At 39.8% G+C, this 17,136-nt stretch overlaps 1 protein-coding gene across 1 annotated transcript in view; it reads right to left on the reverse strand.

The window, feature by feature from the left end:
* Positions 1 to 17,136, reverse strand: part of abtb2b (ankyrin repeat and BTB (POZ) domain containing 2b) — a 51,864-nt gene that overhangs the window by 11,202 nt on the left and 23,526 nt on the right. Inside the window, exons 3-4 of the mRNA XM_022189943.2 lie at positions 11,687 to 11,836; positions 2,759 to 2,969 (exon numbers count right to left, since the gene is read on the reverse strand). Coding sequence (XP_022045635.1) covers positions 2,759 to 2,969; positions 11,687 to 11,836 — 361 coding nt within the window. The remainder of the gene's footprint in view (positions 1 to 2,758; positions 2,970 to 11,686; positions 11,837 to 17,136) is intronic.

Consider the following 17,136-nt stretch of genomic DNA (forward strand, 5'->3'; position numbering starts at 1 on the left):
TAACATCAAAGCCAAGATGCCTGTTAATGCTGAAACTAGATAGTGCTTCTGGCTAGCCTACTGACCTAACATGCTAAGGCTGCATACTGGGAACAGCAGGATGTAGACACACACAGACATACATACACAAACTCCCCCACAGATGTCCACATATATGTTCAAAGCTAGGACATAAACGTTAGCTTTGATTCATGGTGCCTTGTCGACCACCGCCTGGCAGGTCATAAGATGACAGTCAGCTCAAATCGTGGTCAGGTGTGTTTGGACTCTAACCTGTCCAACATAAAACAGAGACTTTTCTACCAAGGAGGCAAAATCACACATGCTCATTGGCCCCATGTGTCCCGTATGCCCTATAACCTGAAGCCAGTGTGTTTGAGTTCACACTGTAAGAAACTTCAATCAGGTCTCAGACCCCATTATGGTTTGCAAAGAGTCAAGGTTAACCACCGATCTAGAGTCCGATTACACTCATAAAGGCTTCACCAGAGTAGATGTAACCATATCTGATGTATCTGTGATTAGAAGTAAGCTCCATCGGCTACTTCTTATCACTAACACATTTATCCATTAGTGCTCCCTTTTATATGTTGAACAAACCAGAGGATTTGGAAAGGTGGGGGTCTGCTTTGAGAGGTGTTTGGAACTGCTGCTTTTCAGTGATTTTACCATTAAAAATACTGTTTAATAACTTTCAGCACTAATACAAGTTTTCTCGATGTAGTGGCTTAAAGAATAGAGTGTGAATATGAAAAATACAGAGACTAGTGTTGCCCTTCCACACTTTATGCTGTCTAATACTCCAATACAAGATCATCACTCACAACTAAGCACCAGCTTTAAAGGATCATAACAAAAAGGGCGTCTCTTTCTTAGTCTCGAGGATTCTGCAATAAGGCTCTCACCAGGCTCCCTATAATGTTTGATGATGTGGCCCACACAGATTTGGTGGTTTTGGGTTTCCACCAAAGATTTTATAAAGCTTTCGATAGAAGGGTGAGCCAGGGAGATGGAGAGGCCCACTGAAGGAGAGAAGTCTGTATCATTACCAGACGCTCGCATTGTAATCACTACCAGGTTTGCACTGCTCCAGATTACCACCTGAGTCTCCCATATGTGCTCAGATACACAGATACTACACATGATCACACAGAGAGATATATAGGGATATAAAAACACAGATAGGCAAACCAGTGACCAGCAGATGCCCACAAAAAAAAAGAATGTTACAGATGTTCCAAAGCACACAGTATAACAGGAAGAGAAACAGTTTCATCCTGCACACATAAAGTAGGCTGATATACATCAAACATTAAAACCATCTGAGGACTTGGAAGAAACAGCCAGGATAAGGAAAAGGAAGGGTGTATATTTACTGTTCTGCTCTTATTGATGCTAATGAGGAGCACACTTTTGCTCACTCACACTATTCATTATTAAATGCATAGGAGCTAGCTGGCTTTGTACACACACACATGCACGCATACACACACACACACACACTCTACTGGTAAGAAAAAATGAAGGTCTGGCTGATTTCATCCTAAAAACTTGAAGGAAACTATGATTATCTCACAGCTGCTATGTCCTCATCATAACCTAATAATAACAAACACATGATTTACTGAACTTTAAAACATTAATCGAGGAAAAAAACGGACACAAACAATAACTGATTTACCACAGCTAAGTGAACACACTTTAGAGGGAGCTGCATCCCATTTATATACTTAAGTGCTTCCTTTAGACAAGCCCCTACACATCAGTTTAAAAATGCAATTAACCTTTACACATACGAGAGCACTTTCCACTGACATTTTTTTTCAACATATGGTTACTCTTTGACATACGCACACACACAAGACTGAGTAGGAGGAGGCTGCAAGTACGTTGCTCACACAGACACCACTGTAAGCAATAATTTTACCTTAACTGAAGGCACATAATCGCTCACGTTTATCGGAATTGCTGCATATCACAATTACTTAACTATAAGCATATATTAAGCAACTCAACAAGTTTCATCAGTTTTGTAAGAAAACAGACATGACGCAGATGTTACTCCCTGCTGTCTGTGGAAATCAAACAGCAGGAAGAATGATTTCCTCAGAACTCTGTAAAACCAAAGATTAGCCAAGAAATGTGTTTAAATTATCAGGTACACAGATAATGCCAGAGCCTGAACACAAATCGTCACATGCTGCATTGCATCCAGACTATTTTCAACCACATGTCTCAGTACACAAGAATTGCTGTAATTGCTCCACAAAGGCAACTCAAAGAAGACTTAGGGAGAATGTAACAGAATTACAGACCATTTGAACCTCTTAAGATGCCCTAAACCACTAGTCTTTAGCCTAATTTACACCTTCAAGGTACACCCTTCTATCAGGCTACCATTAACACCTGGGAGCTTTTGCTTACTTGTAATTTACCTTCAGAAAATTAACACTTGAATGACCAGAAAGCAACAGGATTACGGATGAATGAAAAAGAAGAGTGTTCTGCAAAACCTTGATTTGGAAGCTATATTTTAATTTTCAAAGTTGGATATTTATGTTTTTGCAATGTTAGAGTCGGAAACACAAAAAAAGCATAATATGTATTAAAGAGGAAGGAGTAATATTATGAAACTTGTTTTCTATGGTTGGATCCAAAACCAAAATTAAAAATGTCCCTTTCTAGGATCGGGTCTGTTATTCCACTGCCTGTTAGAGGGTATCTAAGAAGCTTGTGCCCAGTCATGCATGTTTCCCACCTCTCTTTGCTAAGTGCCATGCGTGGGGGATCTAAGTTGGGATTCTCCATGGACTCCATTTGTGGGCAGCGCAGGAAGTAGTAAAGGGTGTGGAGGGCGTCAGGCGACCAGGACACGGGCTGTTGGGGACGGGCATGGCGGGCAGGGCTCAACCCTGGACGTACTGAACTCAGACGCTGCATGTGATGCATCGCACGGGATACCAAGTCACCTGGAACAGAGGAAGGAACATGGTTAGATGGCCAAGTAGCTATTAGTTCTAATAAAAAACATCACATTTTCTCACGTCAGTATCATTCACTCATCAGCCATTCACTCTCCAGTATCAAAGCTGAAAAATATCAAATCACTGGATTGCTATGTGTCCTGTAAAAATGTTGAGTGGCCCATTGAAAACTATAATTGAAGTTCTCTGTCCAGTATACATCCCATGGGTTCCCAGTCAAACCAGATTTCCCTTTTTTCCCTTAACCACTTGTGTTTCTATACTCATTACTCTCCCTCCATGTCTCCAGTGGTATCTGCCATTAGCAGCATCATTATCAACCCAGTCTCACATCAAATTGTGACATAGTCACGTTTGTCCACAATGCAAAACGTTACAATCTCACAATTTGGCCCTGAAAATTGTGAGATGCTCACGTTTTTTCCCGCAATTCTTTTCTATGGGTCTGACGAAGGGTCACGTGACTGCTTGCTGCAGGCTTCTCAAAATGAAAACATGGCGGCTGTTCCTTTTATTTTCCGTGGAAAATGCATTATTTTAAGATAGTTTGGACAGATAAAAACATTTTGATGACATTTTTAGCGAGAAATATATATAACACTTTCACATTAACCATTCAGTTATTGGAAATTATCTTTGGTTTGGTTTGTTTTTACGCTGAATTTCACTTCACGGCATTAAATTGTGACAGTGTCACATTTTGTACGTTATGTTGGTTGATTAGGACGCTGCCAAAAACGAAAACAAGCGGTGTGTTTATTTTTGTATTGTTGCATTGTGTAATTTTTTGAGTTGTTAAATCATTTATGTAACTCTTGGTGATTACTGCTAGTTACTGAGATGTCTTCCCCGGCCTTTCATTAGTTGACGCGCTTCGCTCCCTTGTTAACAAGTTGCATTTCAATGATCCACAAGTCGCTCGTTGTCAATGCAAACAACCGTATTTATTTCCATGAACGTGCTTTTACCGCAATCATTTGTTGAGCTCATCCATACACCAGTCAGCGCACAGCGATCTAAAAACTTCATTCCTGCCCACAACAAGATCCCCCTGTCTTTCTTTAGCCCGTGGAAGCGTCCATAGCAACCACCATAGCAACGGTGGGAAACGTAACAATTCCACTCCGAGACGTGAAAGATTCATCGTAATAACAAACCAAAGATCACACACAAGAACTGAACGAATACTGTGAAATTAAAATGTATATTTTTTTGGTGTCGCTGTAATGCCTGAGGCTTTGCTGCTGTCCGCTTTCTGACCGTGGTCGGCAAAACACAGGGGAGAACTACGTGCAGAACCTGCTGCACCTTTCTTCTTCGGTGGTGTCTGTGTAAAACAATGTCCAACATGCAAACAGCACACCTAGCGCCATGAAGCACAAAATGCAGGTGTAAATCAATGACATCTTACAATTACAATGTCCTGTCTTTTAACTAATAAAGACACATATATAAAGAACTTTACATCAGTTTGTTTGTTTGTTTGTTTGTTTGTTTTATTAAAATCCCCTATCAGCTTTTGCAAAGCAGCAGCTATTCTTCCTGGAGTCTTCATAATTTCATTTGTGACAACACCAAAAAGCAACATGTACACAAAATGCATACAAATCAAATTACAAAATACATAAACAATGCATACAAAAATACACGTATACAATACAAATAACATACATATACAAAACCTGTCCTAACCAAAAGCATACAACACATAATACTCCCACCTTGAATTATAAAAATAAACTTTTCTTCTTCAAAGATACCATGACCTAACAGTAATAATTAAAGAATAATCTACCTCAGAAACCAACCATAACATAAATCACATAAACAGTGACATTACAGTCACTACGTTTAAGTTTAAGATTTAATTTAATGAATTATTGTATTTTACAAATTTCTATTCCCAAGCAACCCAGTAAATTAATAACTAAAATTTTGTGCTACATAATGCTCTTTTAGTTTTATTTTAAAGTTTTCAATATTCCCCGTTTTTGAGAAAATCCGGATGTTATCACTCGCTCCCGACAAAAGCATCATGTTTTTTAATATTTTGGATTTCGATTAATTAGACAATGAACAAATTGACGTAATTTCCTGGTGGGTGTGTTTATGCAGCCTATTAAATACTTTTTTCCCCATGAAATAAAGTACAATCCATACATCATGGTCCAGTGTACATTGTTTGTTTTGTTCACTGACATAGTGCAATAAAGTTTTGTTTTTTAAACCATCCAGTACCGTAATGAATATTGAATGAATATGGCATCTCGTTTACATCTCTAATTAAGGAGCAAGAAATTTACTGACGTTGATTTATGATTCAAGACAAGCAGAGGACACACTGTGTGCCCCTTTAATGTCCAAAAGGCCAATTAAGGTCAAAATCTCACAGATTCTTTGACCAATTTGGACCAATCTGCACATGTTTCATATTGGGTCCTAAAGCAATGCTGGTGTACGTTTTCAGACCACCAGGACCTACAACGGCAAAATAGGAGCAAAGAAGACACTGGAACAGGGGCCTTTGTTAAAATGAATGAGAAACAGTGTGAGAACATCAATCAAAGTGCACCAAAGAGCATAAAGTCATAGAACAGGGTGTGCTGAATGCTCTGGGAGCAAGTCTGCAGTGAAAACACCTTTGAAGGGGTCAAGGGTCACTAAATCTGAAGACTTCAAATGAAGGAGACATTTTGTGCAACATATCAAGTATCATAAAAGTCATTCCCAGTGGAATTCAAGTCTGATATTGTGTGGGACTATTCAGAGCAGTCACATGAAGCACTGTATCTGTTTTCAAGGGTCTAGGCCCACGGGAACCTGCTTTTTTCAGCAGTGAGGCCTACTAGTAGTGATGAAGCCTGAGGCCTTCAAACATGTAAAAATCATTCCTGCTCGGTCATTTTTGGGTCTAGTGACACCAAAACTTATGTCTGTTTGTATGAAACTTTATTCATTACCTTTTTTTGGCTACTTTATTGTGTCTTTAGCGTGTTTATGGTTCCTCATATATAAAGAGTATGTATATTTCGTAATAATGAGGAGAGCAGTAATGATATTTTTCTCTGTAGATGTTGTGTTATTTGTTGTTGCTGTAGTTGTGTTGCTATGCTGGTGTGTCATTAACTCCCTGAAGTAGTTTCCAGTTGCTCCAGTCGTATTTTAAATCCCCCTGGGCTCATTGTTTTTACTGCAATATAAAGTTGTGTGCCTCCATGAAAACAGCACAACCATGGATAAAAGTATAGAGAACTGAAAAAATGCACTTTGTTTTTTTTTTTTTGGCCCTCATTCCTTCTTCAGGGCCCCTGGAGGTCTGAAACGTGCATGAGCATTCACATTAGCCTCTATATCTAGAACCTGTGCAGTTTGGTCCAAATTGGTTAAGGAATGTGTGAGATTTTGACCTTTTTAGCTCGTTTTGAAGCATTTGGACATGAAAGGGTTAACCGTAGAGTCAGAAACAGGGCCGTGCTCGGGCCCCTTTTGAGCTAACTCTCTGAAAAAAATATGCAAGGTCAGGGGGTGGTCTAGTAGAAGCGTGTCCGATTTGGTGTCACTAGACCCAAAAATGACCGAGCAGGAATGATTTTTACATGTTTGAAGGCCTCAGGCTTCACACTACTAGCAGGCCTCACTGCTGAAAAAAAGCAGGTTCCCGTGGGCCTAGACCCTTGAAAACAGATACAGTGCTTCATGTGACTGCTCTGAATAGTCCCACACAATATCAGACTTGAATTCCACTGGGAATGACTTTTATGATACTTGATATGTTGCACAAAATGTCTCCTTTATTTGAAGTCTTCAGATTTAGTGACCCTTGACCCCTTCAAAGGTGTTTTCACTGCAGACTTGCTCCCAGAGCATTCAGCACACCCTGTCCTATGACTTTATGCACTTTGGTGCACTTTGATTGATGTTCTCACACTGTTTCTCATTCATTTTAACAAAGGCCCCTGTTCCAGTGTCTTCTTTGCTCCTATTTTGCCGTTGTAGGTCCTGGTGGTCTGAAAACGTACACCAGCATTGCTTTAGGACCCAATATGAAACATGTGCAGATTGGTCCAAATTGGTCAAAGAATCTGTGAGATTTTGACCTTAATTGGCCTTTTGGACATTAAAGGGGCACACAGTGTGTCCTCTGCTTGTCTTGAATCATAAATCAACGTCAGTAAATTTCTTGCTCCTTAATAAGAGATGTAAACGAGATGCCATATTCATTCAATATTCATTACGGTACTGGATGGTTTAAAAAACAAAACTTTATTGCACTATGTCAGTGAACAAAACAAACAATGTACACTGGACCATGATGTATGGATTGTACTTTATTTCATGGGGAAAAAAGTGTTTAATAGGCTGCATAAACACACCCACCAGGAAATTACGTCAATTTGTTCATTGTCTAATTAATCGAAATCCAAAATATTAAAAAAAAAATGATGCTTTAGTCGGGAGCGAGTGATAACATCCGGATTTTCTCAAAAATGGGGAATATTGAAAACTTTAGGTTTTGTATATGTATGTTATTTGTATTGTATACGTGTATTTTTGTATGTATTGTTTATGTATTTTGTAATTTGATTTGTATGTATTTTGTGTACATGTTGCTTTTTGGTGTTGTCACAAATGAAATTATGAAGACCCCAGGAAGAATAGCTGCTGCTTTGCAAAAGCTGATAGGGGATCTTAATAAAACAAACAAACAAACTGATGTAAAGTTCTTTATATATGTGTCTTTATTAGTTAAAAGACAGGACATTGTAATTGTAAGATGTCATTGATTTACACCTGCATTTTGTGCTTCATGGCGCTAGGTGTGCTGTTTGCATGTTGGACATTGTTTTACACAGACACCACCGAAGAAGAAAGGTGCGGCAGGTTCTGCACGTAGTTCTCCCGTGTTTTGCCGACCACGGTCGGAAAGCGGACAGCAGCAAAGCCTCAGGCATTACAGCGACACCAAAAAAATATACATTTAATTTCACAGTATTCGTTCAGTTCTTGTGTGTGATCTCTGGTTTGTTATGACGATGAATCTTTCACGTCTCGGAGTGGAATTGTTACGTTTCCCACCGTTGCTATGGTGGTTGCTATGGACGCTTCCACGGGCTAAAGAAAGACAGGGGGATCTTGTTGTGGGCAGGAATAAAGTTTTTAGATCGCTGTGCGCTGACTGGTGTATGGATGAGCTCAACAAATGATTGCGGTAAAAGCACGTTCATGGAAATAAATACGGTTGTTTGCATTGACAACGAGCGACTTGTGGATCATTGAAATGCAACTTGTTAACAAGGGAGCGAAGCGCGTCAACTAATGAAAGGCCGGGGAAGACATCTCAGTAACTAGCAGTAATCACCAAGAGTTACATAAATGATTTAACAACTCAAAAAATTACACAATGCAACAATACAAAAATAAACACACCGCTTGTTTTCGTTTTTGGCAGCGTCCTAATCAACCAACATAACGTACAAAATGTGACACTGTCACAATTTAATGCCGTGAAGTGAAATTCAGCGTAAAAACAAACCAAACCAAAGATAATTTCCAATAACTGAATGGTTAATGTGAAAGTGTTATATATATTTCTCGCTAAAAATGTCATCAAAATGTTTTTATCTGTCCAAACTATCTTAAAATAATGCATTTTCCACGGAAAATTAAAGGAACAGCCGCCATGTTTTCATTTTGAGAAGCCTGCAGCAAGCAGTCACGTGACCCTTCGTCAGACCCATAGAAAAGAATTGCGGGAAAAAACGTGAGCATCTCACAATTTTCAGGGCCAAATTGTGAGATTGTAACGTTTTGCATTGTGGACAAACGTGACTATGTCACAATTTGATGTGAGACTGGGTTGTCATTATCAGTAAGCAAAACCAGACGGCAAGTCCAAATAGCCATTCATCTTTAATCACCGAAGGAGTAAATGGGATAACAGACAGTTGATCACAGGCTCTAATGAACTGTTCGACTGTTTATGTACTGGCGCAGTTCAATCACTGCACTCAACCATGGAAGGTGGGTGTCAGTCAGATAATAAAAACAAGGTTAAGATCTAAATTTGACTCATCCATCACTTGTGTGAAGCTGTCCTGAGATAAACTTATAAACAATATGCAGCTAATTATAGAATTCATTAATCCACACTTAGCTCACCTAATGGACGACCACATGCAGTTGGATTAAGGCTCATTTATATTACTGAATTCAAAGAAATACAAATTAAACATTATTACGACAAACTGACACAGAACACAAGTGAGTGCGTATTGTTGCAATAAGTAAAGCTTGTAGATCCTGTTAAGAGCCCATGGATGTCTGAGCAAGAGTTGAGTGGAGAGGCTATTATCAGTCGTCAAAGGGATGGGGAAGTGGAGGAAGGGCAGAGAGAGGCAGCGTGAGGGAGGGCGGCCCGGCTGAACTTGGGATCGTGTAACACTCATTTAGCATAATTACCCCTGGGTTAATTTCTAACCAGATTACTGTGAGTAGGACACTGCCCAGCAGCCGAGCACTAAGGAGTACAGCAGTGTGTGTGTGTGTGTGTGTGTGTGTGTGGGGGGGGGGTTCGGGGTACTTTGAGGGGGGTTAGATTGGGGCAGCCTCCTAAAAAAGACCCCACTTAAAGCTGAAGGGCCTCCTTTGTGTGAACCACCACCAGCAGTCCCTCCAGGAGGTCTCTTAGGAATTCTTGCCCAACATGGAGAGCCTCTCCCTGGCTTTCCAGCCTATTTTATGCCCTGGAACTAAACTGAGCTCCAGGGGTAAAAGGGAAATGAAATACTTCACTCTTAGATTACAGATTATATTGGAGTCCTTGCAGAAGCCAGTAAGTCAATAAACTGTGATGCAACTGCTTTGTTAAATACATATTGACGAAATGTTGATCTCTGGTCAAAATAGCAAGACAATGAGATGATTCAAAGAATTGGATAAATAGACATTGTTGACAGTACTTCTGTCAGTTTACTACAAACATCTTTTTGTCTGGATTCTGTAAGGCCTCACATTGTTAACTGGATTTGCAGGCTTTAGCACAAAGCTCACTTCATTTTTGGTTATTCCAATCCTGCTTTTTAATATTTTCCTTAGTTAAGTGGATATTCATAGTTTCCCAGAGCTGATGGAAGACCAGCTCAAAAAAAAAACCTTCAAATGAAGAAACTTTCAGGGCCGGTGTATTAGTTACACTATATTTCCAACAATTTCGGACATTTAGCTAATATTGCTTATGTGTCCTGCCATCCATTATCCATCATGTTTATGTATGCTGTGTGTTTGTGTGTCTGGCCAAGTCCAGTCGAGTGATCCAGCAGGACTGAGCGGCTCAGTACAGATGCTGCTGTGTCTGCCTGGTCTCTTGGGCTATGATCAGAGTGCCAAACCCACTGTGTTTTTGTTGTGCGTAGACGAATCAGTGGACACATGCCTGTGTGTGTTTGTAGGCGTGGATGGGTCTGGATGCCAGTCCTGCCCAGAGCAGCCCAGCTTCACGCCACCAGAGAGATGTGGCACAAAGGGTTCACTGAGCGAAAGTGAGAGAAAGAGTGCGTCTGTGTTTGAGAATGTGTGTATACTTTCTTAATGCCTCACTAACGGCGGCGGTGTATGAACGTGGCCTTGTGCTGGAGGAACAAATGGTAGAGTGTTAGCTCATTTGGAGTCGGAAACCTGTCCCTGCTTTGACCAGCACTAATCTCCATCTTTCCTCCTCTCTCCCTGCTCGGACAACCTCACTTTTCACCCCTCTACCTTTCTATCATTTCCTCCTGACCCCCAATGCTTCACACATCTAAACCTACTCCCTCCCAAAGCTTAATCCTCCACCGTTACAACTCCATCTCTCTGCCATCCTCTATTCCTGTTTTTTCTCACTTACTAATGATCTGATTACTGCCAACTCCATCACAGCTTCCAATCTCAACAGACTACACGTACAGTAGAGCACAGTATGACTGTGTGTCGGCATGCCTCTGTGTTTACCACCCACCATGTGTATGAATGACTAGAATGTCTAAAATTGGCAACATTTCAAGAAACTTCATCAAACCAGAAGAAGATATGCAGAGACTGAATTTAGCCTACAAGAAGGAGAGCTACAACGCCATTATGACTGACAGCAGACAGAATACTGACTGAGACGTGATGACAGAGTCCAAATGTTTTCCCTTGTCGACAAACTTGACTGTGGAAAAAAAAAAAGATTGTGCGCCGCTTTGCAAAACAAAGAAGTGAAAATATACAATCACAGGCATTATCACTTCACTCTCCAGAGCTCAATGTGCAGGAAAAAACTATCCCATTGTTTATTTTTAGAAGAGAGTGCATTAGATGACTTGCACAAGCTGAGACTTATCTTGGATATAAAGTGATAAAGAAGTAATTATCTATTGTCTCTGCTTGCCACTTGACAGTATGAACTGTTTTTATTGATATCAGAGGGAAATCTTACTTTCTTCAAGTGTTTACCATATTCTACAATTCTTGATTGTAATGTAATTGAGAACTATGACAATTTGCTTATTATTTCTGGCAATGTGTAAGGTGAGTAATGACAAGAATGCCGTGTAGCTTCACTGCTATTCCTTTGTGATTGTAAAGAGCTTAGAGGATTTTATTCAATTAAAACATAAAGTGAAGAAAAGCTGTTAACAGAAGGTACAGCGAGGACAGCACTATTCTGAACTGTGTGTACTCACTGAGTTCAGAGATGCTGCCCACACAGGTAGCCAGCAGGGACTGTTCCAGTGTCCTCAGCTCCAGTTGGGCATAAGCATCCTCCCTGCTGTCCACAGATGTCTGCTGGTTCTCTGTGTAGGGACTGAAATGGGCCGGAAGAGACAGAACACCTACGGACACAGAGACAGAATATAAATGACACATTTTTGAGACATGTGAATAAACCTCCATAACTACTGCAACCATCCACCCAAGCTGCTCCCTGCAGAAGTCCCAAAACAATTGCTGGCGGTATTTACTTGGTGTATTTGTAATCCTAGTAACATGTAACCCACACTGCTGAGGGCAAATAAACACACAAGGGAACATGAGCCTTGCTCTCAGCACGTTTAGGAAAACAAACAGAGCACATGGTGACATCGGGCTAATGCAAACAAAACAAATGCACAATGCATCAGACGCAGGCCAAGACTGCTTAGAAAGAAGTACTGAAACAAAGAGTTAGGAGTTAAGAAGTCAGTGTTACTGCACATGTTTATTTGCAGGAACACAGAATTTACATTTAAAGGATAGCCTCTGGAGACAATATATACAGTATATAATATACACAACACATACCATACAAGCTTGATGTATACTTCTCATATCTGCAGTTATTTTACAGTTTGAACAAAAATAGTACAAGAAGGATGGCACAGAAAGGGATACAGTTATAGCTGCAATAAAAGGGAAGAGTCAGCAGGATGAAGGTTTGGCAAACAGATCTTATTTTAAGTAGAAGTAGTTGTTATTGCTCCTGTAATGTTTGTCAAGCAAGAAGATCATCTTAACTTGGAATACTGTAAGCCAACAACATGAAAGTATTGTTCCTAATATACTAAACTAATACGATTTAATGGTCATGTTATGAGACGGAATCATAACTTGTAGTATACTGTATCTACCATCATCGCTGCTGCTATAACTAGGGTCAATTTAGGGCAACTGTGGCATTTCCTCTCCGGGTTAAACCCCCCGGAGACCCAGCGTGTCCAACCCAAAAATCTCTGACAAACTGGATGTGTAATGTTGAGAAGAACACATAAAAAAATAACAGCTTTAGTAAAAGTTAAATTGAAATCACAATGTAAACTCTGTCAAAAGAGTACGCTTCATCCCCATTCATGAAATCAGATAACAGACACATTAGGAAGTGTAACAGCTTCACATCGGTTTGCTCTTTAATTCAACATGACCGCCAATTGTCAGATTAATTGCAGGCAAGGAGATAAGATCATTCTTACATAACCCAAAGACGTCATCCTGTTCTTTCACTGCTGTAATTGTTTTCCAGCTAAAAATGAATAAAAGTAGTAACAAGTAAAGGTGAGAACACTTTTTAGTATCTCTCTGCTGGCTGTTAGGTCACAACTTCATTAGCTATGCCTGGAGGAATGCATTAGCTGCTGTGCATCTCACTGGGTGAGTTCAGCTAACTGCCCAAAGGTTAACCTTTACTTTGGCTTCAGAATCCAAAGTGAGATTTTGGAAATGAGTGGGGGTGGGGTGGGGGCTGTAGATAGAAAAGAGAAATGGAAGGAGGAAAGATGATCAGTGTAGGTTTGTGATTTATTTAGAAAAACAGAAGAGCAAAGCCACATCATCTCAAACTCTCCTTACTCTCACAAAAGCGGAAAAGATGGGCTATCATCCCTAAAATTACATTCCCATGTGCTTCCGGCAAGCGGTGTGCTCTCATTGGAATCAGAGGAGAATGTTAAAAGGAAAAACTGCAGATGCACATTCAAAAAAATCTCATCCTCTGACTCTGAAGCCTCTTCCTTTTATTACTCTTTGCTAAGACGAGTTGATGATACTTAAAGTTGGCTATTCATTGAATCAAGGAGCACAAAAGAGAATATTTTTAAATCATTAGGTAACCAATAAAACACCTTATACAGTCGTGCCTCATAGTTTCTATTTTTCATTCTGTTATGTGATTATTTTAGTTTTATGCTGGATCTGAATGATTTCGTGCATTGTGTGATGATGTCATTTGCCTTTATATGACTTAAAAGTAAACATGCTTTAATCTACCAACTCATGAGACTGATTTGTTAATAAGTGTATGGGCACAGTTTATGTGCAGGTGGATATTAATATACTGCCTTATTGAACAAAAAGTGTGTTTCATTGACAGTATGTTATAGTAGATTGTGTTACAGTAAATATAGCAACATAACTTGAACTGAATAGGTTAGCATCCTTTAATTACTTTATGCTGTGACCTATTCTCCAGAATAAGGGCACTGTCCAATAGCTGACACTTCAAACATGGTATCAGTTGTGTATGGACAGAAGCAAACATTCACAAAAAAATTTAAAACATTCTGTTTGATAAGTAGAATATTTAAATGTATGTGGTTGAATTAAACATCAGTACTATGTGACGAACTGTACATCGACTTCTACTCTATAAAGACAGTGAAAGTTGGATAAATCAATTAGAAGGTAAAGGGTGCACTATGCCCTGTAGCTCTAAAAACAAAGCAGGGACAGAGAGAAGTCAGTCCAGTCTAAAGCTCAGCTTCATAAATGAAAAACATATTGATAGAATTAAAGACGTAGTCACTGTGGAAGAGTTTGACTGCCAAAGGGAGTTCAGTTTCATACAAAACTCCATTTCTTTCTCCCTCGCTCACTCTCGTACTTTCTCTGCAGCATCTGACTTGTATAATATGTGCTGACTCCCCATTCCGACACAATGGAAACGGCTGCCTCTAGCAGAGTACTACTGCTACAAAGAACATGCACGTCACACAAACAAACCATACACAAGCTTCGACACATCCCTGTTCCCTCACACAAGCACAAACATACTCATACACTCACATGTGCACATATAAAATATGCACACACTTCTTTGATGTGGCACTTCAGGTATTTTAGTAATAATGAGGGCTTTGCTTTTGCAGTGTGTTAATCATTCCTTAACGTGACAGTAAGTACAGATAAACGTGGGCGAGGCATCTGAAGCTCGAACATTTTATTCTTCCAAGAACTCATGTGAATCTCTTTTTTCCCCTCGTTTATCCTCCAAAGACCTTGGAATATCCTCTCATAGAAAAATAGAGGAAAGTTATTTATGGTAATGGCTGCATACTCAACAGACCTATCACATTATCATGTTAAATTTCTCTTCTTCTATGTAATCGCCTACACTGCCTTACTGTGTATACACCACCATGCTTTATGGCCACTGTAGCAGCCACCATGACAGAGTAGTAGGTGTTATTTTATGTGGCATGGGATGTGAAGAGCTCATTCAGTAATAGCTCGACTCCAGCTTATATGAGTGGAACTCCTGCCTCCTGAGACATGAGTGCCATTTTGAGATATTGTGTCTCATTACTGTGGGCAAGGTTGTGTGAAAAAATGAAGATGTCAGCATGCGCACAGGATTTTACAATAAGTGTGAGCAATGTTTCGCAAGTTATTCTGATTCCCCTTAGTGTGAGTCATCAAGAGATTAGCATTGATGTTTTTTTTCCAGTCTTCAAACTCTACCGAGATACAGGAAAAATGATAAACAGTTCAGAATAGAAACCAAATCATTCTTGTAGGTCTAATTCAGGAGTTCAGAATGCATAAAGCTACACTTGCATTGAACTGTTTTAGCTCAACTTTCCTCCTCAGCTTCCTGCATTAAAACTAGACATGTAAGAACTATAACAGAGAGATGTAAACACCAGGTAAATTTACAGTTTAGAGAGACCCATCCTTATTTGCTTCTTCTATCGTGACACTTCTTGTGACTTTCACAGGATAATCTCTAGCCCATATTTAGCAGTCTTAGAAAAGAACAGGAGCAGAATCTTTGCAAATTATAATACCATTTCAATTGATTCTGCTATATCCTTTGAAGGCTGTGGCAAATATTCACACACCACTCAGTATTTCCCACAGTCCCACCCCATTGCTTGCCTCACCGCTGAACCCCAGCCTGCGTCATTTGGGCTTGATGTAGGTCTGCAAGCCAACCAGGGCTGTCCCCACCACCACTAATATCATAAGTACCAGCAGCTCCAGCACTATATACATCTTTTTTTCTCTCTCTGGCACTGGGAGAGTCTGAGAGGAAGATGATGACTGCGGGTTGTAGAGCTTTATTGGAAGACGAATGAGTCATGCAGAAAAAGGATGCAACAGAGGAGGAACTGGGGGTAAAAACAGGAATATCTGACACTGTTAAGGGAAGGAGGTAGGGCAAGACAAGTGACACAAGGGATTCATTCTTTTGTGGTCATTATGGTTCTATTTCTGAGGCTGACCCTGCAAATGTCATGTGGGAACCTCAGCTACAAATTACAGCTGAAACTTAACCACAAGGCTTGTGTCAGTTCCCAGCCCATTTAAACTATCTCTCAAAACCATTACAGCTCCTCACAGCTCAGCCAAGCCATCACTCAAAATGATGTTCGACATACTGTCGAAACAAGGTCAGAAAAATCCAACAACGATTTTTTTGTTACACTGAAAGTTTTTGAATGTTGCCCCGGCAGGCTGTCACTCTCAATTAAGTCCTCTTATGAGTCATGTTCCATTTAAAATAATGCTGTCAAATCAAACGCCAAAGTTCAAATTCAAATCTATTGTCAGGAAATCATAACTTTGAACTGCGGCTTGCCAGCGAGTACAATATGTCAAAAAACCCTTTGAGTTAGAGCTGATGGAAAAGACTGCTTCACTCCTTTTCCTGCATGCATCGACTCTCACTTTGTAGCTCTTGTGATATGTTATCTCCCAAAGTCACAGATTGTTCTACTTGGCTCCAAATTTGTGTTTTTATTAGACTTGCTTGGTAGCATTATTTGGTTACATATCTAATCTTTGGAGGACATTACAGCTTTTCATATCTCAAGATATGTTGGGGTTTACCTTCAACAACAGGCCAGAAAGCAACAACTCTAAATTCTGAGACCATAGCAATTTTCACCAAGCCAAGTTCTCATGAGTCAGTACCAGAAACTATTTAATCTTTTACATTTCACTGCGTATTTCTCTCCAAATAAATTTTCGCTCAAAGGCTACTTTAGTCACTTCATGTTTCACATTATCAGTAGAAAATAACTGTCATACTTGACAAGGCGAGAACTCTTGTGTGATTTTGTGATAGAAAAAAAATCTGAAACAAATGAGGCAGTGTAATGATAAACAGTTTGTCAGCGACAGACCTTGAACAATTCCTTGTGTGATTACATAGCCTTTCTCAGTTTTAGCTTTATTTCTTTTCCCACCAGGAAAGATGCATTCTTGAACATAAGTGGTCTCTGTGTGCCAATTTGTTTTGTCTAGTTTAGAGAGACTGCATGAAAGACGAAAAGACAGTCAGCTTTGCTCTTGCTGTATGCTCTCAGTAAGCTGACGGAAAACTCGAGACTTAGAGACGTGTGTGCACACAAACGCACATAGAAGAGAACACCTGCCTTTC

Source organism: Acanthochromis polyacanthus, chromosome 8 (assembly GCF_021347895.1).
Source record: "Acanthochromis polyacanthus isolate Apoly-LR-REF ecotype Palm Island chromosome 8, KAUST_Apoly_ChrSc, whole genome shotgun sequence".
In the NCBI taxonomy this organism is placed as follows: domain Eukaryota; kingdom Metazoa; phylum Chordata; class Actinopteri; family Pomacentridae; genus Acanthochromis; species Acanthochromis polyacanthus.